This window comes from Corylus avellana, chromosome 10, assembly GCF_965113065.1.
Source record: "Corylus avellana chromosome 10, dhCorAvel1.hap1.2, whole genome shotgun sequence".
Classification (NCBI taxonomy): Eukaryota; Viridiplantae; Streptophyta; class Magnoliopsida; order Fagales; family Betulaceae; genus Corylus; species Corylus avellana.
This window is the reverse complement of record NC_142499.1, coordinates 20,834,363-20,854,941: the sequence shown is the minus strand read 5'-3', so window position 1 is coordinate 20,854,941 and position 20,579 is coordinate 20,834,363. Positions and strand designations below refer to the sequence as shown.

Below are 20,579 nucleotides of genomic sequence, written 5' to 3'. Positions count from 1 at the left end.
TTAAGGGTTTTTTTGTTTTATTGAAAAGTCTATAGGGGTAATTTTGTTATTTTGCTAGCATTGGGGGTACATTGTCCTTGTTTTAGTAGTTTTGGGGGTAAATTGTCGTAATTAATAGTTTGGAGGTGTAGATTATCATTAGGGTGATAGTTTGAGGGGGTTAAGTAGACTTTACCCTAATTTTTTCTCTCCACCTCTCTCTCTCTCTCTCTCTCTCAAAGTAAGGAAAAAACAATATTTAAAGAAAGTAAAGAGTTGAATAAATGCTACTGATGCAACCATTGGAGAAGCTCAAGCAGCACTGTTAGCCTCTCAAGTCGATTCTTCTCTCGGAATTTATTCTTTAACCTTGGAAGGAGATGCCATCAATATTATTCTTCCTATTCAACAACCTGAACTTTTCTTAGATTGGAACTTTGCTTACATTATTTCTGATATTCAAGTTCATTTGCTATCTTTGTATAGCTAGAAGGCTTGTAAAGTCTTTAGAAGTGCCAATTTTCGTGCACACTGTTTAGCTCGATGGGTCGCTTCCAACCTTGTTTTTGGAAGCATTCTCAAAGGGTCACCCATTCTATCTTCCATTCGGATCAGGAGTGGGTTTGACCCTCCCTTATAACTCTTTCCTCATTTGCTTAGGAAAAAAAAAAAAAAGGAAAGAAAAGTTGAATAAATGCTTATGTTGGAGATTGTAGTAAAAAATTAGTAGTTAAAATACCAAAAAAAAAAAAAAAAGTTGTATTTTGAGTAGCTAAAATGACTATTATTCTTTAAAATGCTTGCGGAGTTTGTGCTATAAGTTGACTTGGCTAGCCCCTATTAAAAGACACAAAAGACTTATAAAAGTTATTCTCATATATTTTAACTAAAATGAGATTTTTAGTTGAGTATTGAGGTAAGTTTTTTATTCTTAAAAGACTTTGTAGGATATTGATCCAAATATAGTAGTTACAACTGGAGAAGGGGAAAAGTAATGTAATGATTAAATTTTAATTTTCTTTTACAATTTTTCCCTTTCAAATAACTCTTTCCATTAATTGTTTTAGGATTATACGTTGAAACTCGAAACATGACAGCAAACCTAAGAATCCTTTTTTCAACTAATAGATATGGATAAGCACAAGCAAATGAGATTTCCTCCGCTTAATGCGATTTTACCAATTCAAACCTTACTTCACGCGGAAGAATACTCATGGACATGGTATCCCACTATTTCTCTCTTTAATTACTATTTCATGTAAAATATATTTGGATAAAGAAACAAAATGGCCATTGCCAAGAAGTTGGTTGACCATTTTAATCGGTGTGACCACTTCATCGAGTTATTAATCACCTATGGGAGTGACATCGACAAAATGAGCAGAGACATTTATGTATTATATTTATACAAAAAAACTTACAAAAAAAAAAAAAAATTAAAAAAAATATTTTAAAAAATTTAGTTATTGTACCATGATGATAAACATCACGCTGAAGGTGCATGACACTGATTTAATATTTTAAAATATAATATTTTAATATTTTAATTATTAAAAGAAAAAAATTTAATCTGGCATATATGACTGTCATGCACGCCCGGCGTGACGTGAAACTTCACTCTTGTACCAAACATGGCGGAGGGAGTTCACTCGAATCACTATTACCGTGGATTCGAGGAACATGCCCAACGCCGTCGTTTCCCCATGAATTTTCTGGTCAAAACGAAAGTCTAACCGACCGCGTCGCCGCGCATATCGATTTCTACAACATTCTAATCAATTCGGTGATATATTCCCAACCGTAGATTTCAAAAGGAGTGCACGATAAGATCCGTTTTCCATACAAAATGTCTAAAATACCATCCGGTAGTTGAGCTCCGTAGTCCTTGCGACTGGCCACTCCGGTAACCCGTTCCACTGGGGTTGTTGGTGAACTAAGGCAGCGGCAACACGTGTTGCCACGTTGGATGCTGTCAGTCCTCGAAATCTAACAACGCCAAGTCGCTTATCCAAATGACGGAAGTACCCTTTTGAGGATTGTTTAAACTCCCACCAACCCAAAACACCCTTGGATTCTACTTCTGGGTTTCCGATTCTTTTATTCGTTCTCCTCCCTTGAACCGCAGCTATATAAACTGGTAATATATATATATAATATAATGCATCGTGTAAAGATATAGATTCGACGTTTTCCACGTCAATGTTCATTGTTTGATGGGTCTCTGACAGATATACCCTTTGCTCTCTCTCTGTCTCTCTGTGTCTCTCCTCTGTTTCAGCAAGCTTCTCCCATGGCGGCTAAATCTCTGATGCACGCCTCTTCGCCATGCCATTCTTGTTTCTCGAGCTCACAGTCGAGTTTGATAAACTTTAGAAGAACCCAGTTGGGGTTTGAGAATAGCGTAAAATGGGAGAGTTTGTCACTTTGTTTTGGAGGGAAAAGCGGCGGAGTAGAGCGGTTGCAGAGGAAGGAGCGGAAAAGTTTGCAGGTGATCAGGTGTACGGCGGAGAGTATTGACAGGGGGATGCTGCTGGGAAGGAGAGGAAGAGAGGAAGCGAAAGTGAACGTGCCGGAGAGGTTCAAGGTGGTGGCCTTAATGGCGTGCGTCATGTGCCTCTGCAATGCTGACCGCGTCGTCATGTCGGTCGCTATTGTCCCCCTCGCCGCCAAACATGGGTGGTCCAATTCTTTCTTGGGCATTGTTCAGGTATCTCTTCTGTTCATTCGTATGAGTTCCGTGACAGCTTTTTTTTTTTTTTTCTCTGGAGAATTGGATTTTAAATTGAATAAATTATACATTAAATGACTAGTCAAATTCTTGTAAAAGGAAATAAAACCCAGAAAAAAACTAGTGGAGAATTTTTAATAAATTTAAAAGTAAAGGTTTTTAATGGCTTTGTCTCATTATTTTTTATATTTAATAGCTTTGTCTCATTAATGAGTACATGTATCAGTTTGGTGTTGTTACAAGGAAACTCAAGAGGAAAAATGGGGTGGTAGGTGAGAAAATGAGAGTTTTTGGCTCTCCACCACCTTACCTAAAAGTACAAACCCTAGGTGCACTCAGGCCAGGGGGACCCTGTTCTCGATAGATACCTAGAACTGAAAGGAAAGCTTACGGAAAGGGAGTTATTGGTCGCCAAAATTCTCTTCTTTTGTGTTTTGTTTTTTACGAAAAATATAAATAATTCTATTTTATGTCTTTTTTTAAAAAAAAAAGAAAGAAAAAAACCCTTCTCTAAGGTATTCTTTTTTTGGTTGGCCAAGTCAAGGTGTGCTACCTACACCCAAAAAAAAAAAACAACAGAGAGTCTAAGGTGTGATTGTAGTTAACATTTACCAACCCCTAGGTCTCCCACTTTTCTTGAGAGGAAAAAGAGTGGGCCGGACTATTTGAATTTCATATTAGTTTTTTTTTTTTTTTTTTTTTCATTTATGGGAACTTTTAGCAATAAATTTCATGTAGTATTGGAGCAAATTATCTTAATGATTTTTAACTATTTGAAAAGAAAGAGAAAAAAACAAAAACATACCGAGACCTTGTAGTGTAGACATAAGACACTAGTTATGTCATATGAAAGATTAAGACACATGACACTGGCTTAGGCATATAGATTGGTGGGTGGAACCTCAGACCTCCTTGGCGTGAAGCTTCTGTTTTCACAACATATAATTATATCTTGGGTTGCTTGTAAATCTAAGACATCTATTATACCTTACAACTTAAAGGTATTATTTTTTATCTGACCAAAATCCTTATATAAAAGCATTTATATAATTATATTCTCTAGTTTTGCTTTCTGCATTTTTTTTTTGTTTGATGGCCATGTTGTGTTAGATTGACATCCTGACAAATTTGATGTGAATGATATTACATGTTAAAGTCATCCTTTCTATGGGGATACATATTTTCATCGGTGGTCGGTGGAGCCTTAGTAGACAAATATGGAGGAAAGAGAGTGATTGCAACGGGTGTGGCCTTGTGGTCTTTTGCCACCCTTCTCACCCCTTGGGCTGCCAATCACTCCACTGGCAGCCTCTTGGCTGTACGTGCCTTCTTTGGATTGGCTGAAGGTGTAGCTCTGCCCTCCATGGGCATAATTCTCTCAAGGTATTGCCTCTTTAATCCTAAATTATTAGTATGGACAAGTAATTGCACAAATCTTAACTCATTTTGGCAATGTTGCTGGCTTTGTTAAAATGTTAGGGAAAACTTCACTTTAGACCCTTGAACTACTACCCCTTTTAACATGCTCTCCTCAAACTTCAAAACTTCTTACTTTGGACTCCTGAACTTTTAATTTCTATCACTTTGGATCCATTCGTTAGATTTTAAACGTTAAAAGTTAGACAATGATATTTATACCCCTGACTTTTTTATAAAATTCTAAATTTTTCCTTAATTTCAAATTAAAATTTTTTCAAAAAAATTATTAAAAAAAATCACAAGGTGACCCACGGTTGGGCCACCTTGTAAGCCCCTTTTTTTTTTTTCTTTTTTTTTTTTTTTCAATTTTTTCAAATTTTTTTTTTTTAATAAAAAGAAAATTGAAGGATAATTTTGTCTTTTTAAGAGTTTTGACGGAAAGATCCAAAGTGATAGAAATTGAAAGTTAAGGAATCTAAAGTGAGAGATTTTGAAGTTTGAAGGGTGCATGTCAAAAGGGGTGGTAGTTCAAAGGTTCAAAGTGAAATTTCACCAAAATATTATTATAACTCGTTTCTTTATCAAGTTCAAAAATATAACTAAAACTATTCTAATGTGTCTAGGTGGTTTCCAAACCATGAACGAGCAAGTGCAGTGGGTTTCTCCATGGCTGGATTTCATCTTGGCAATGTTGCTGGCTTACTGCTAACTCCAATTATGTTGTCGTCGGTTGGAATTACCGGTCCCTTCATTCTCTTTTCGTCACTTGGGCTACTCTGGTTGATGACATGGACGCGTGGAGTCACAAACAATCCACAAGACAACCATTTTATTAGCAAATCGGAGCTACGACTAATCCAAGATGGTAAAGCTGAGTGCTCTTCAGTAAATAAAGGCGAGCTTCCGCCCGTACGCCTTCTGCTATCAAAGTTACCAACATGGGCTATCATATTTGCTAATATAACTAACAACTGGGTGAGTTTTATTCTTTCTAATTAACTGGAAGTACTTATTTGCTTTGGTAAATTCTTATAAATTTGCATGAAGAATCTAAAAATACTCCACATTGCAGGGATACTTCGTTCTTCTTTCATGGATGCCTGTTTATTTCAAGACAGTAAGTAATCATTTCTGCAATCTCTCTATCAACAGCTCTTTAACATTAACTTCTCCATCAAGCATATGTTGTGCAGATAACTGCATATTTATTATGTTACTTATTTACTATCTAGCAAAATGTTAAATGAACACAACACTTAGTTTAACAATTTCTACTTTTGACAATGCACTATAAATTGTGGTGGGTGCTTGACAATATTTCTATTCCTCTTTCTTTTTTTTGTGTGGTGAATTTAGGTGTTTAATGTGAACTTGAAACAAGCAGCATGGTTTAGTGCCGTTCCATGGGGAACAATGGCGGTTTCGGGGTATTTTGCTGGTACGACATCAGATTATTTAATCAAGGCAGGCCTCTCTTTGACTTTAGTCCGCAAAATAATGCAGGTACCTCCTCTGTTTCTACCCTGTAGTAGCATATTTGTAATCCTACTACTTGGAGGTCTCCTGCAAAATGATATTTTGATTTTAATAAGGGTTAATAATTAATAGATGAGGGAGACAAACATGAGAAACTGGAAAATATCTGATGAAAAGTTAAAATTTGAACTTTAACATTTAATTGTATAGCATATTTGAGGCTCTGGAAACATCCCTAATGATCTCTAATGGGTTATAACAAGAGACTCAGAAAACACAAAAATATTGGATCTCATGATAGGAAACTTTGTTTCTTTCTTCCATTGTTCACTCTTAACTCTTTCTTAGTATAATTAAAGTTCTGCATGATCAAAATTTTATTGTAAGTGTTATTTCCTGAATTAACTATCACAATCTGATCATGTGTGATTTTGAACAATCAGTCTATTGGTTTCATTGGACCTGGGGTGTCATTGCTCTGCTTGAATTATGCCAATACAGCTGAAAGTGCACTGCTACTCATCACAATAGCCTTGAGCTTGAGCTCCTTCAGCCAAGCCGGCTTCCTCCTTAACATGCAAGTAAGTTCCATTTTTTTTTTCTTTTTCAGTCATAAAAAACTGTAAAACATTTTCTTTAGTAACATTCAAAATAATCAAGGTTGGTGATTTCATAGTGCTTATTCTACCTCGAATCTAATGTAATTTCTTTCTTTAATCAGGACATAGCTCCCCAGTATGCAGGATTGCTCCATGGTATGTTCTTTCACATATTTTTTTCTTCATTAATTAGAGAAAATTTTGGTTACCAAAGGCAATAATAACATTATCCATCAACAGGGATTTCAAATTCTGCTGGGACATTAGCAGCAATAATGAGCACAATTGGAACTGGTTATTTTGTACAATGGCTGGGATCTTTCCAGGCATTCTTAACTGTCACAGCTGCACTCTACTTCATGTCAGCCATATTTTGGAATCTGTTTGCTACAGGAGAGCGAGTCTTCTAGTATGAAAAACCAAACAATTTAGTCACTTATATACTAGAGAATCTACTAGGAAAGAAAGACATTGATTAAAAGTTATAGTGAAAAGTTTTGGCTTGAATGGTTTAAGGTGACAAGTAAATTGTATCATGTAAAGTTCATTCCTTGTCTCCCTTGCTAGAAAACATCATGTTACATACCGTTTTCTGTTTCTGTATTTCCCCTCTACTATTGTATATGCCAATTCATTTGTAATAAGCAATTGAAAAGATGTGAGGAAAATGGTATTACCCCCCAAGTATTGTATTTCTTCAATTCGTTTGTAAGAAGAGATTGAAACAATGTAAGAAATTATATATTATATTTATTTCAGTGCTCAATCAAACATTGTGTCATCGATTTTTTGACACATGTTCTTTAGTGCAGGTTTGAATGATTAAGGTAATATTTTTAATTGAGGGTCCTTAACTTAACTTACTCTTTATTCTATTCCATCAATATGGATTAGATTAATTATGAGATTTTTTTCTTTGACAATAACTGATTTAAGTGCCAATGAGTACTGTCACATCAACCTAGTAAGATGAAAGGTGCGGTATATAACATTACTCTATGGATAAAAAGGCATTGGTTAAAATAAATCTAAAAAATATTTTAGAGTAATACTACTTACTTTACAAGCATCCGACAAAAACCCAACAAAGTGAATGTGGCAAGGTTTAGTAGCCATCGGTCAAGGGTTAATTTAAGAGCTACGTCACCTTGCTATGCCAGCTTCATAGGATATTTGTAAAATGTTTGTGCGGTATATAACAACATTACTTAATATTTTATTTTTTGTTGCAATGGTTTTCCATTTCAAATTAAAGGCAAATATGGTTGAATGTATGTTTAAAAGTGGAAAAGGATAGGTCTGTAGGTCATTGGGGTCAAAATGTAAATGCCTGTTCATTGAGGCTACATATTAAGGCTAAAACAACCCCAAGCCGTCTCGCTAACTTCATTTCAGTGACATGTTTTATTGCCTTCCTAACTCTTCAAATAAAACATTGCTCGGATTTAGGGCTTGTTTGAGTGTGCGTTTGAGGGGCCTAAAAGAGCATTTAATACTCAAAAAGTTTGTTTAAAGAAAAAAATATCAGTTTGGTAAAAAAATTGAAAGCACTTTTAAGGATCCAAAAAGCCCAAAAATAGCCAAAACGCACTTTTAAAAAAAAACTTAAAAATAAAGCTTTTACCCAAAAAATGTTTTTTTTTTTTACTTAAAAGCTCTATTTCTCAAACACAATTCCAAATATGTTCTTAGTTCGTGACTCAATTAGAAGTGGATAAATTGGAAGGATAATTTTGTCTTCTTAATTGTTATTTTGATGGCGATCCTGTAGGGAGGCGGTAGGAGCGGAACCAAAAATTTTGATAAGACAATTATTAGAAGATTTTTTTTTTTTTTTTGAGGCCAGCCTTGTAAAAATTATATATTCTTAAGGAATTTTTAATTTTTGAGGTTTGAAGCCCACCGACCTTAATGCCTAGTTCCGCTCTTGAGTGGCAGTGGTGCTAATGATAACGACGATTATGGTGGTCGAGCTTGGGGCGGAGGAGTTAAAAAAAAGAGTGGGCGATTAGTTGAGGAGGGGATTCAGCATGGTTAGACTAAATTGTTATCCACTATTTTAAAACCTTTAGATTTTATTTAGTTTATGTGGCAAAATCTTAGCCACAAATGTAAAAAAAAAAAAAAAAAAAAAAAAAAAAAAGAGCTAATTCAATGGAAGTAAATCACTCGTAAGTAAATTAGCAAAGCATCTTTTTATTGGCTTAAGGATGTTTTCAAGGCCACAATCCCGCCCTATTATATCTCCAAATGATTTTCAATCTTTTTCTTTGATTTCATTTGATGAACTTTTTATAATTTCATATAATTTTTTTAGATTTACACGGGGATAAATGTTTGGAGATATATTAAATAATATATAAATATTTAGAATAAATAAAATCATAAACTACTATAAGTTTATAAGAAACTTCACTTTAAACCCCTAAACTACCAAGCGATTTAACATACTCTCGAACTTTGTAACCTCTCAATTTAGACCCCTCCATCATATTTTGAAACGTTAAAAGTGATACAATGACGTTTATACCCCTTGACTTTTTTATAAAATTTTAAATTTACCCTTAATTTCAAATTAATTAATTTTTTTAAAAAAAATAAAAAATCACAAGATGACCCACGGTTAAGCCACCTTGTGACCTTTTTTTTTTTCAATTTTTTTTAATAAAAAGAAAATTGAAGGGTAATTTTGTTTTTTTAAGGGTTTTAACGGAAAAAATTGACGGTTCAAATTAATTGCAATTGAAAGTTTAGGGGTCCAAATTGAGAGATTTCAAGTTCAGAGATATATCAAATCGTGTGATAGTTTAGAAGTCTAAAGTGAAATTTCTTTATAAGTCTATAACAATATGTGAACCCTATATTGATTAAGACCTGAAAACGACAAATTTAGATGACCAATTCCCCCACACTGCCTCAAACAAAAACTTGTTTATGTTTAACTAATAACATAATTACTTGCTTATATATATAAAAAAAAGAATTACTTAACAAAAAAAAAACATTTACAAACTATTATGAGTTTTTTTTTTTTTTTAAAAAAAAAAAGATTGATGAAAAATATAATAGGGAAATTATATATAAACTCCTTAGGTCAATGCGTTTTTTTCAAAAACTCCCTATGTGTTTTTTTCTCCCTGGGTCAATCGAAACTACAATAAACTCTCTACCGTCAAAAATTTTTAACAGTCGTTAGTGCTACTCAAAACTCCTCGTTTTACCTCATTAAAAAATTAATTTTTTATTAATTTAATTTAAAAAGTTAAATCTTAAAAAAAAAAAATTGAAGGGTGGCAAGAGGTGGTGGTGCCATCCTTGGCCACCCCATTGGGGGTTTAGGGTGGCTCGCGGCCACCCCTCCCGCGAGCCACCCCCTTGGGCGTTACTGCAGGCCACCCCTTTCCACCCATGGGGTGGCCGCGAGCCACCCCATGGGTGGAAAGGGGTGGCCGCGGTGGTTTGGGGTGGCTCACGGCCATCCCATAGGTGTTGGGTGGGTGGCCAGGGGTGGCGGTGGCCACCCTTCAATTTTTTTTTTTTTTTAAGATTTAACTTTTAAAATTAAATTAATAAAAAATTAATCTTTTAATGAGGTAAAACAGTGAGTTTTGAGTAGCACTAATGACTGTTAAAATTTTTTGACGGTAGGAAATTTATTGTAGTTTCGATTGACCCAGGAAGTTAATTTCTAAAAAAAACTAGGGAGTTTTTGAAAAAAACGCGTTGACCTAAAGAGTTTATATATAATTTTCCAATATAATATTGAGGTCTATTTAACTTTGGTGATTGAGCTTAAACCGCATAATAAATAAATAAATATTATAAAAGATAATGCATAATTAAAGAATAATCTACCATTGCCAAGTAAAAATGTTCTTTTTATTTGCTTTTCTTTTGTTTCCTCGTTCTTTCCCTGTAGTAACAAAAGACAAGAAACGGTACAAAGTCTCCAAATGGAAGGTTTTATGAAGAAGAAAACTAAAAGATGAGGAAATGAAGGGGGTAAAACCAATGCAGAGGAGACCGTAAACCTACTTTGAATTATCAGACAGCAACCCAACACCACTCCCGTTTTGAGAATTCTCGTGCGCATCATCGAGCTAAAATCTCCACCACACGGAGAATACGTGAGAAGATCAGAAGATTTGTCTTTGAGCGAAAGTTTCAGTCAGTCAAACCTTGAATATTTTCTGGGTTTTGTTCCTAATGATGATTTGAGGCGTACCCAGAATCTAACTAGGCTCAAATCATCGCAATTCGTTGAGAATTCAACCAAACCCCGATTATATATTTGGGTTAGGAGCACCCGAAAATCAAGATTCTGATTTTGGGTTTGTTCTTGATAAGGATTATCTACAAGGGTTCGGAAAAGATTATAGTATTGAATCGGGTTCATTTAGTTTCTCTGGAAGAGATGAATTTTAGGAGCTTAGAAGAGTTTTGGGCCTTCTATGTGAACCAGCACTCAAAACCATCCACAAGGCGCTGGCATTTTGTCGGCACGCTTACTGGTATTTTCTTCTTGCTTTGCTCGGTGGTTTTTAGCTGGTGGTTTTTGTTCTTTGTGCCATTCTTTGGGTATGGATTGGCCTGGTACAGCCATTTCTTTGTCGAGGGGAATGTTCCTGCCACGTTTGGGCATCCATTTTGGTCCCTGCTGTGTGATTTCAAGATGTTTGGATTGATGCTTACTGGGAAAATGGATAAGGAGATCAAGAGGCTCGGAAAGAGGCCTATGTTGCAGATCTTTTGATTGTAAGTTCTTCTGTGTTTTTCCAAACATAGACTGGCATCTGAAATTAATCAGTTCTATCTTGAACAATAGTTGTTAATGCTATTACTTCCACTCTCTGTTGTGTTCCCATGTATGTAATTGTTTATTTAAATTCATGTTAGAATGATTCAACAAATATGGGTTGGAATTTTTTGCTGTTGATATGGCTGGATTGTCTGGTTTATGCACAATTTGATATCACAAAACCGCAGATTTTTGCTCTAAAATTTGTGAGGATTTTGGAACTGAAACAACAATTATGTGGTTTTGATTGTGAAGATTTTGGTACTGAGGACCACTTTCTATTTTATTGATCTTGAATAGTGGTGCCTGGTATCAATTTCCTTAAAAAGGTTAGCACAGATATTTGATATCACAAAACCCTAGATTTTTCCTCTTAATAAATATGAAAAGCTGGCACAAAAGATGAAGATCTACATGATTCACTGTCTCCCTGCTTCAATTAAGCAAAATGAATATCCTTCAACTGATGTCTACCGATGGATATAGTCAAACCCACTCCAGTTTCTCAACTTGACAAAACATTGTTCGAAATAGGGTGTTAGGCACAAAGATCCCTAATTAAGTAAATCATGGCTTAAGCCAAGGTTAAAGCATGGAGGATGTTCATGAGGCTTCGGCTGTTTTGAGGTTTTGTTGGAGACCCATGAGGCTTCAGCTGTCACCTTTATATGATTTTTGCACCTGTATCTGTATGTAAATTGAACTGTGAAGTGCCTTTTGTTGCGTTGCATAAGGCTTCTCAAGTTTTAGCTGAATAAATTTCAGAAGAGTATTATTATGACGTTTTGGAAGCAATTGTTTCATTAGTAATCAAAAGTTGGAATCACCCGTTGCAGCCGAAGTTTTAAGGGTTTGAAGTTTGATGCCCTGCTGCAGCATGAAAGTCGAGGATTATAATGATGGGGATTCTGAGAAGGCAATGTGTCAATCCCGTCCATTAAAGTAGCTATGTTACAGTTAGGGAAATATTTAAACATACAAGGCAAAGAGTTGTGGAAGAATTTAACATTGGATCATCATCTTCTACCAATACGGAATTGAAAAGCAAGAGAATGATTTATTGGGTGCAACCCATTTACCATTCTACTTTTACATGAACAACCCATTTTTACCATTCTTCATCAGCATTAATGAGATTTCCACTTGCAATTACTACAAAATGTCACATGCATGCGTATCTTATTTTTGAGTATAAAAGATGACCTCAGAGAGCGAAAAAAAAGAAAGTGACGTGGGTAAATGCGAGCCAAGAAATGATTTGGAATTAAAATTCAATTGCCCATGACTCAAATCTATGTTACAAGTTCCGACGATCTACCATTCAGAACTCAAATTAAATTCAGGCCAACTGCACTTGCAGCCTGATGAAGAGACCCATTTGAACTTCGCTATCAAAAAACTCTTGCTCGTTTGAACAATTCCTTGTCACCTATGTTTCTGGCCTTGGTTCAGGTAAATACAACTATAAAAGTTATCTTTATGCAGGGATAGCGTTTTATATAGGGTAATCATCACAGGTCGGTGTTCCGTGAAAACGACGGCAAAGGCACGGCCTCTTGTGGACGAAGGATGACAAGCACACCAAACATCCCAAGCATCGGGAGGACAATCAGCCACTTCAACAGTTTATAGTAATACATATGGAATGTGAGAGAGAAATCATCTGAGAAATAGAGTCCGTTTTTGTCAACCATCTCCACCAAAACAGTCCCCGTGGTCCTTACCCCAACTGTTGGTAGCTTCATCCGATATTTCCCGGGACGATCAAATATTTGAGTTTGCTTTATCCTTCTCTCACCTTGATAATTGCCGGGAACTAACAAAGTCGCCTGCAACATTTTAACAGAACACAAAATCAACTATAGATTCAAAGTTTTGAGAGAGAGAGATGAGTTGTTGGCTTTTAGATAATGTACATGGGCGTGTGGGAAGCACTTACCGTGACATTGTAAGGTGCTTGAGAACCAGATGGGACCCTGTATCTATCTACAATCTCAAATTCCACAAAGAAATTCTTGCCTTCCTCATCACGGAAAGCTCTTGATGGATGTGGAACAAAAATGCCTTCGCGGTTATACCGAATAGCCACATTGTTTCTTCCTTGATAAGGTGACTTCCATGCCTGAAAAAGAACAGCATGCAAGGAATATTAAAAATGAGCTTGGAGAATATAAAAGAAATAAACCACAAATCAGCTTCGGATCTTATCCTACCTTGAGAGGATGGTGTGGAACAGGAGTGGAGAAGCAAAAGACATTGCCATTCATGGTTGTCACAATAAGATCAAGATCATCTCCACCGTCAACATTTTCTGCCAAGACCATGCTATATCTGTCATGAAGAGAAACCCATTAGATTAAAAAAAGAAAAAAATAAAAAAAGAAAGGGGGAATGGAAAAGGAAGAGCGAGAGAGAGAGAGAGAGAGAGAGAGAACTATGGAACCAAAAGATTAAGCATCTCTTACGAGGTTTCACCGATGTCAACAACATCGGCACATGAAGTGGGTCCATCTATAAGGTATAAATAACCATCAAATGATGTTGTAACAAGAGTGAGCCCCTTCTTTTTCTCGCCACGTTTATTTAAATCAACAAGAAGAACTTGATTCATCACTCTGCCATGTGTTCTATATGGATAAGGACGAACAAGTGACCCATCCTTGCCACTGAGAACATAAATGTTCCCTGAGATCGTTGGAACCACGACATCAGTATGGCCATCCCCATCAACATCACCAATAGTAGGCCCCTGAAGAATATGACAATGCGTATTAGATCACTCTACTATGAATTTTTCATATTACATGGCAGCATATATCCAGAAAACCTACTAACAAAACAGAAGTTAGTTCATCTAGTAACCTTTAAACCACTATTATGTCAAATTCTAGATATACAACAGAGCAGCAAAGGGTTATTGAATATATGACGGCCACAAAGTTGGGATATGAAAACTGTTGAATTACTCCATATTGAGGTAAGCTCATATCGTCTGATCCAGCAAAAAACTAAATAAATAGAATCTAGATATCTTCTTTCTAGAGCCCTAGAACCCAGAAATCTTGCATAGACAATTAATTATCAAAATTCTGCATCAAGTATAAGTCTGCAAGTTTCATGTGAAGCAATTCCCAGATGGCATTGCTGTGACCAGTTACGAAATATGGTCGGAAACACGATAAGGGAACATTAAACACCACAACTGTTCTAGGTAAAGATGGACAGAATCCCTCTGTTTTGCCTACTCGTCTTTTCCCTTCCTGTAAGCAGTGAATCCCACATGATCTGGCTTCGTGTCAACACAATTTACAATTTTTTTTAAGCTCAGATTTACCCAATTGGTCAGTTTAACCCATCAAGAGCCCACTACATTAAAATTTAGCATCTTAAGTTACCAAAAATTGGGGGAAAACTGACATGTGTGAAGGTTTATACCACAGGAGGAAGATGAACTCCATAAACCAAGTAAAATCATCAAAACACATTCTATCAGCAATTATAACTAAATTCACATCTACAAAATAAAGGTTTAAAAAAATTACACATCGTCAAAAGTTACAATACCATTTATTATTAATGATCAATGCGATTCTAGTACATTTTACACAACTTAATTTTGAGAAGAAAATAACACTGAAACTTACCTGTGGAACAAGACTCTTAACGTGCGCTTCCCAAATTTCCTCTCCTTTGGTATTCCAAGCAGCAACATTTCCATGTACATCAGTAGTCACGAGTTCAATTTTGCCATCATCATTGATATCAGCAGCAATAACAGCTCCTTGAATCTCAGCCATTTCAAGAGGAAACTTCTCTCTCACTTTGCCTAGATAAAGGAAACAATTGAGTGTCCAGAATGACCATAAACATGAAAAATTCAAATTGCAGTTTCAGAACAAAGTTTAGTTGGACATGTGAGATTCTAAAAGAAAACTGAAAGAAGCACAACAGGCACAGACTTTTTCTTTCAAGTTCTCCTATAAGTTGAAATATAGAGTAGCTTTGATATGGTAAGATCTGATCAACCAGTTAGCATTTGAAGAAAGCGTGAGGAATACAAATGCTCCTTAAGCAGATATGTGTTTAACACCTCAAGTAGCCTATCCCCCATATTTTGACCTCAAGGAAATACATTAAGGCAAAGGCGTAATAATACATATAGGCTATAGCAAAATAGGAAGCCCCGGCCAAGTTTGTACTTGCAACAGTTTTTTATTAGGAAAAAGGACATGCTCAGAAAATATACATGCATATAGTATCTGAGAATGATTCCAAATTAAGTACCCAACTACGCGCATGCATAAAGATAAATACAGTCAAAATAGGGAGAAAAACAATAGCCAACGTCTCAAAAATGATGCAACAACCTCAAGTAGCCTATCCCCCATATTTTGACCTCCAGGACATACATAAAGGCATAGGCGTAATATTGTTTAAAGGCTATAGCAATATTGGAAGCCCTGGCCAGGTTTGTACTTGCAACAGTTTTCATTAGGAAAAAGGATATATTTTCTGAGCATGATTCCAAATTAAGTACCCAACTACACGCATGCATAAAGGCAAATACAGTTAAAACAGGGAGAAAAACAATAGCCAAGATCTCAAAAATGATGCAACAACTTCTACTGCTGCTCTAGAGCTAACAGCAAGTCATAACATCCAAGTTAAAAATCAACAGTAAACTCACACAGATTAAGGGAGGGGGAGACTCTAATCCTGATCACATTTGTTTTTTTATGAATCTAATCCTGAAAACATATGACAAGAAAGAAAATCGGCATCCAGTGGGAGGAAATTACCATGATGATCCAAGACATAGAACAAGCCAAAGGAGGTCCCAATAAGAATGTCCAAATACCCATCACCATCCAAATCAACAACAGTTGGAGAAGAGTATATATAGGCGCGAAATTTTCCAGAGTCTGTACTTAGATCTAGGTCAGCAGTCCACTTAATTTGCTTTGAATCAAGATTGATAACAACAATAGCACCAGCTACATATTTTTCGATATCAATACCACCCAAATCCTTTAAATGCTCTGAGTCAGCATAATACCTGTCAACTTAAAAGGTGGCTAATTACTTTCGCATCATTCAGTTAATAAAAGCAGTCTCTTTTTTTTTTTTTTTTTTTTTTTCTAACAGCACTACAAAGCAAGAAAACTAAATTAAAAAAACTTGAACTTTTTACATAGGAAAATGGAACACAAAAGCTAAAACTACATCTCATACAAATATAAGGAAAAGAATAGTAGTAGATACTCTTACTCTAACATTTGAATTGATCAGTGGACAGTGAATGATATTACTATAATACATTGAAGCTTGTACCCCCTCCCACCCGGCTCATGCGAAGGCTTAAGCATTTTTTTTATCATTAATTGAACCCAACCCACACCTGGTCTAATATTAATATACTGCATGTAACTGAATAGTTAACACAATTAACATACTGCATGTGCATGAAATGTGAAAACTTCAAGCCTACTCTGGCCACAATTATAGACATGGCACAGCAAAAATAACTACTCCATGCCTTGATCCCAACTGACTGGGCTCGGCTTCAAGAATATTTTTCCAACTAATTGGTGCCAGCTATATATATCATATACAAATTTCAAGAAAAGTTAAATTCTTGATTTGATAAATCCTCCATAATTCAATATACTAATAAGAAACATGCTCTGGTGGAGTTTAGAGTTGATAAATCCTATTCAACCAGAGCCCTTTAATGCTTGAAACTGAAATGTTAATTGTGAAGAAATAGACTTCAAATCTTTCTTATCTCTCCAAAAACCTTTAACCTTTCTTTTTTGAGAGATTGACTTATATACAACATACAATACTATTTTGCAAGTTAATCTAACTTCTTCTTTTTTCATAAGTAATGTATATTCATTCAAAGCGCAGAGGGACACAAGTTAATCTAAATAGGTGGCAGTCAAACATATAAATTCAGGTTCCAACAAAAAGAGAAGAAGAAATAAGCTAAGTAATAAGTAGTGATGCTGTCCAAGAGAACTCACTCATGATCAAAGAAATAAGAAACAGCAACAACCATCTCTGATACCCCATCTTTATCAATGTCTGCTATGACCTGAAATGAATAAGAAAACAATATTTCATCCGGTTGTATTGTAAGGCTCATCCGTGAAACTTAAAAAGGAAAAAAATATTCGTCAATTTAAGTTTAGGCTCACCGGAGTGCACAAGATGTGTGCATCAATATTCACATAATCCTCCACTTTCTCGTGTTTCCGTTCAGTCCACCCCTCATCCCCCCACAAAGACTCATCAACATAATCGTCATAATCGTAACTGTACTCATCAGCTAACTCATCACTCTCACGGAATAATTCAAAGGATGAATCAGCATCTGCTTCCAAACCTTTATCATTTTCAACAGTTGCAACATGAAGTTCCTCATTACTATTCTCTTTGGATTTAGAACCACCATCCTGTGATTCTTTTGAGTTGTTATCTTCCAGAAGCCGTCTCCCAGTGTTTGTCCCATTCTGTGCATTGATGGTCCCTCCGGACCCAGTATTTACAGAAGAATTATCCTCACTCGTAGGCAGTTTGATGTTGGATTGTATTCGACTTTCATTCATTTTCTGTTCATTCTCTTGATTGGACACATTCGCCATATTAACATGACTTTCTGCTGACTTTGTAACTGAAGTGTTCAATTCAGGTACACTTATTTGACTTCCATTAGATTTACTTTCATTCTCTGAATTGGATGTGTTTGCCATGCCAAGTTTACTCTCTGCTGACGTAGTTACTGAAGTGTTCAACTCAGGTGTACTTCCATTTTTTTCTACACAAATGATCAACATTCAACATACAGTCAGTTCTTGTAAGAAGACATACAAACACTATTTTATTAAGTCAAGCAATCTTTAATCTGACTCTAAAACTCTCTTCCAAAAGTGTGCTTAAGTAAATGATGAAAAGTAAGGACCAAAGAGAAAATTGAGCGAAATTTGAACATATAAAACATTCAAATGAATGTACGAACAACTTACGAGACATCTTCTCAGCAGCCTCCACGACAAGCAGCTCATCATGAACATCTGGATGGGATCGGTCCACTGGGTCTGAATCCAAACCCACATACCAATTTTTATTAACTCTTCTACGAGGTATCTCTATTTTGTCTGCCATCATATATCCTGACACTCTAAAATCAATACATATAAATTGATAAGAGACCGGGCATGTTAGCTTACAACTACAAGAAGACAAAATTATTACTGAAAACAATTTATGTACCAAAAAAATTACCTGAAAAAAAGGACTTCACCATTATATGTTGCCAAAGCTATTTCTCTCACGCCATCCTTGTCAATATCATACAATAGAGGACTGGCATGCACAGTCGACTGATGGAAAGCAGGCCAACCTGATAAATCATTTAGCAAGTATGATATATATCTACTAAACCAAACCCAACCCTAGAATTAGTAATGCTTGTTAATTATTATGTATTTCTGTGTGCTACCTATTAATCATGCACATTGAAAATTCATACAAATACCAGATATCCAAGTTTAACAGTACAGGATGGCTAGGAGAGAAGTTATACAAACAAACCAGTTCTCCAGCAAAAAACAAAAAACAAATTCACAAATGGGTACCAGGCATTTTGTCTCCATCAGAACCTTCTAGAACCTCAAGATAATGAACAAAAGAAGGAACCACTATATCAAGCTTTCCATCACTGCAAAATCAAAACACAAACATTGCAGTCAACTCAACCACGGGATTGCAGCGGAGAGAATGTGGTTCCACTGAATGTAAAATCAATTGTAGCTCTTATAACATGAAAGGGACAAAGAACTCCTCCAAACTGCTTTTTTTTTTTTTTTTTGATAAGTAGAACTCCTCCAAACTGCTAAAACACGAATGGACGGCAAAAGCTAATAATGGCGTGAGAGTTTCAATTATTATATACCTGTTGATATCGGCGATCAAAGGGGTAGCATATATACTAGAACTAACTTCGGTTTGCCATCTGAGCTCCAAATTCCTAGGGCACTGTGTATTCAACAAAGCATCCTCATCTCTAATCACATGCCACAGCGAAAGACGGACAAATCAAATGAAAAGGCAAATCTAATACATTTCCAGCACAAAATTCTAAAAACCAAAATTGAATCGCGTTTTAATTAATTAAATCGAAATCAAAGAGTGATTAAAGGACGAGGAAAGAACTTACATATCGGGGTAACCAAGGGCATCGTCGCTGGCCTCTCGGTCCCGAAATTTATTTTTCTTGGGCTCCTCGCCATTGATGAAATTCAACGACGAGCATAGAATCAAGCAAATCAGGAACGCCCGAGTACTCGCCGAGGATCTCATATGATCGAGTCCTCGTTTCTCTCAAAATCACTCTCAACGAGTTCAGATAAAACAGAAAATTCCCAAAAAAAAAAGAAGAAGGAGAAATGAAAAATAATTGATCGACTGATCGACTGGTATCTTCCAAAGAGACCCTAGCCCAGGCTCTGTAAAAAAAGAGATAGATGTGTGTAATAAGGAGGAGATAAACCCTAGCAAGGGTTCTAAACGATCTGTGCCCTGAAATACCCGAAGGAAGAATTTAGGACATTGATGCTCCGGTTGTAATGCCCCTCCGTTTTCAGCAAAATCACGCTTTCGGCAAGTTGATAGGTGGCTGAGTGGCTCAATTCAGAGGCTCCAGCGAACGGTGGCTTATAATAAGAATTAGGCTTTCTTAATTTATTTTCTTCTCAAAACAAAAATATTAATAAATAATATAAACACAAAATATTTTATTTTTAAAAACACAAATATAATATGTATTTTTATATCACATCAAAACTTTTTTTTCTTTTAAAAAAATACCTTCCTAAAATATATTAAATCTCATTTCAATTTGCCTAATATCATTCTCAGCCATCATCCAACCATCGACGTGATCCAATATTATGCATATTAAGGATGCAAATTATAAAGGCTGTAATCAAATTTACCTTACAACCTGACCTTTTTTTTTTCTTTTTTTTTTCTTTTTTTTCTGACAAACGCATTATGCATAAATTTTAAATGCACGAATCAATAACTTAAGAAAGCTGAAAATACCACATCACCTGTTACTTGTTACTGATGAATGGAATACCTTAATAAAAGACAGGTTGAAGACGCTATGCATCCCTAATCATCGATAGATAGAGAAATTTAATAAAAATACGTAAGCCGAAGATACCACGTATCCTTAATTACTGATGGACGATGGACCTTAATGAAAGACAAGATGGAGATGTCCCGTGGCCCTAATTACTAATGAATAAAGGAACTTGATGAAAAGTGCGAGTTAGAAATGCCACACATTCCTAATTACTGACATAACATCCCTAAGTTGCATCCTATGCACATAGTACAGAACCCATGCGTTACCCTATTTTCTCAAAGGTGTTAGTTTAGAACTCTGTTGTTGCAACTCATACATCAAACCCAGGCCTCGGGCCTCTAGGGGATCGATATCTGTGAAAACGAAATCCATTTTCTGCTCAAGAAATCTTGTGCCTACAATCAACCATTACCGAATTGGACA

At 35.8% G+C, this 20,579-nt stretch overlaps 3 protein-coding genes across 3 annotated transcripts; 2 read left to right on the top strand and 1 right to left on the bottom strand.

Annotated features, from left to right (window-relative positions):
- Positions 1 to 2,042: 2,042 nt before the first annotated feature.
- PHT4;2 (phosphate transporter 4;2) lies at positions 2,043 to 6,974 on the top strand. The gene is made up of 9 exons (XM_059606957.2): positions 2,043 to 2,116; positions 2,258 to 2,686; positions 3,864 to 4,090; positions 4,750 to 5,101; positions 5,199 to 5,243; positions 5,483 to 5,629; positions 6,046 to 6,183; positions 6,324 to 6,357; positions 6,442 to 6,974. The coding sequence occupies exons 2-9, from the start codon at positions 2,270 to 2,272 to the stop codon at positions 6,609 to 6,611; spliced, it is 1,530 nt and encodes a 509-aa protein (XP_059462940.1). The 5' UTR covers positions 2,043 to 2,116; positions 2,258 to 2,269; the 3' UTR covers positions 6,612 to 6,974.
- A 3,140-nt stretch (positions 6,975 to 10,114) lies between these two features.
- Positions 10,115 to 11,137, top strand: LOC132162459 (transmembrane protein (DUF962)). Its single transcript, XM_088511300.1, has one exon. It carries the CDS (start codon positions 10,616 to 10,618, stop codon positions 10,952 to 10,954), a length of 339 nt encoding a protein of 112 aa, XP_088367426.1. The 5' UTR covers positions 10,115 to 10,615; the 3' UTR covers positions 10,955 to 11,137.
- A 1,102-nt stretch (positions 11,138 to 12,239) lies between these two features.
- DEX1 (defective in exine formation protein (DEX1)) lies at positions 12,240 to 19,698 on the bottom strand. Its single transcript, XM_059606932.2, has 13 exons — positions 19,221 to 19,698; positions 18,957 to 19,067; positions 18,640 to 18,722; positions 18,287 to 18,404; positions 18,028 to 18,182; positions 17,200 to 17,819; positions 17,026 to 17,096; positions 15,799 to 16,055; positions 14,644 to 14,825; positions 13,465 to 13,748; positions 13,213 to 13,330; positions 12,939 to 13,121; positions 12,240 to 12,828 (listed from the first exon to the last, which is right to left on the bottom strand). Exons 1-13 carry the CDS (start codon positions 19,361 to 19,363, stop codon positions 12,511 to 12,513), a joined length of 2,643 nt encoding a protein of 880 aa, XP_059462915.2. The 5' UTR covers positions 19,364 to 19,698; the 3' UTR covers positions 12,240 to 12,510.
- Positions 19,699 to 20,579: the final 881 nt, after the last annotated feature.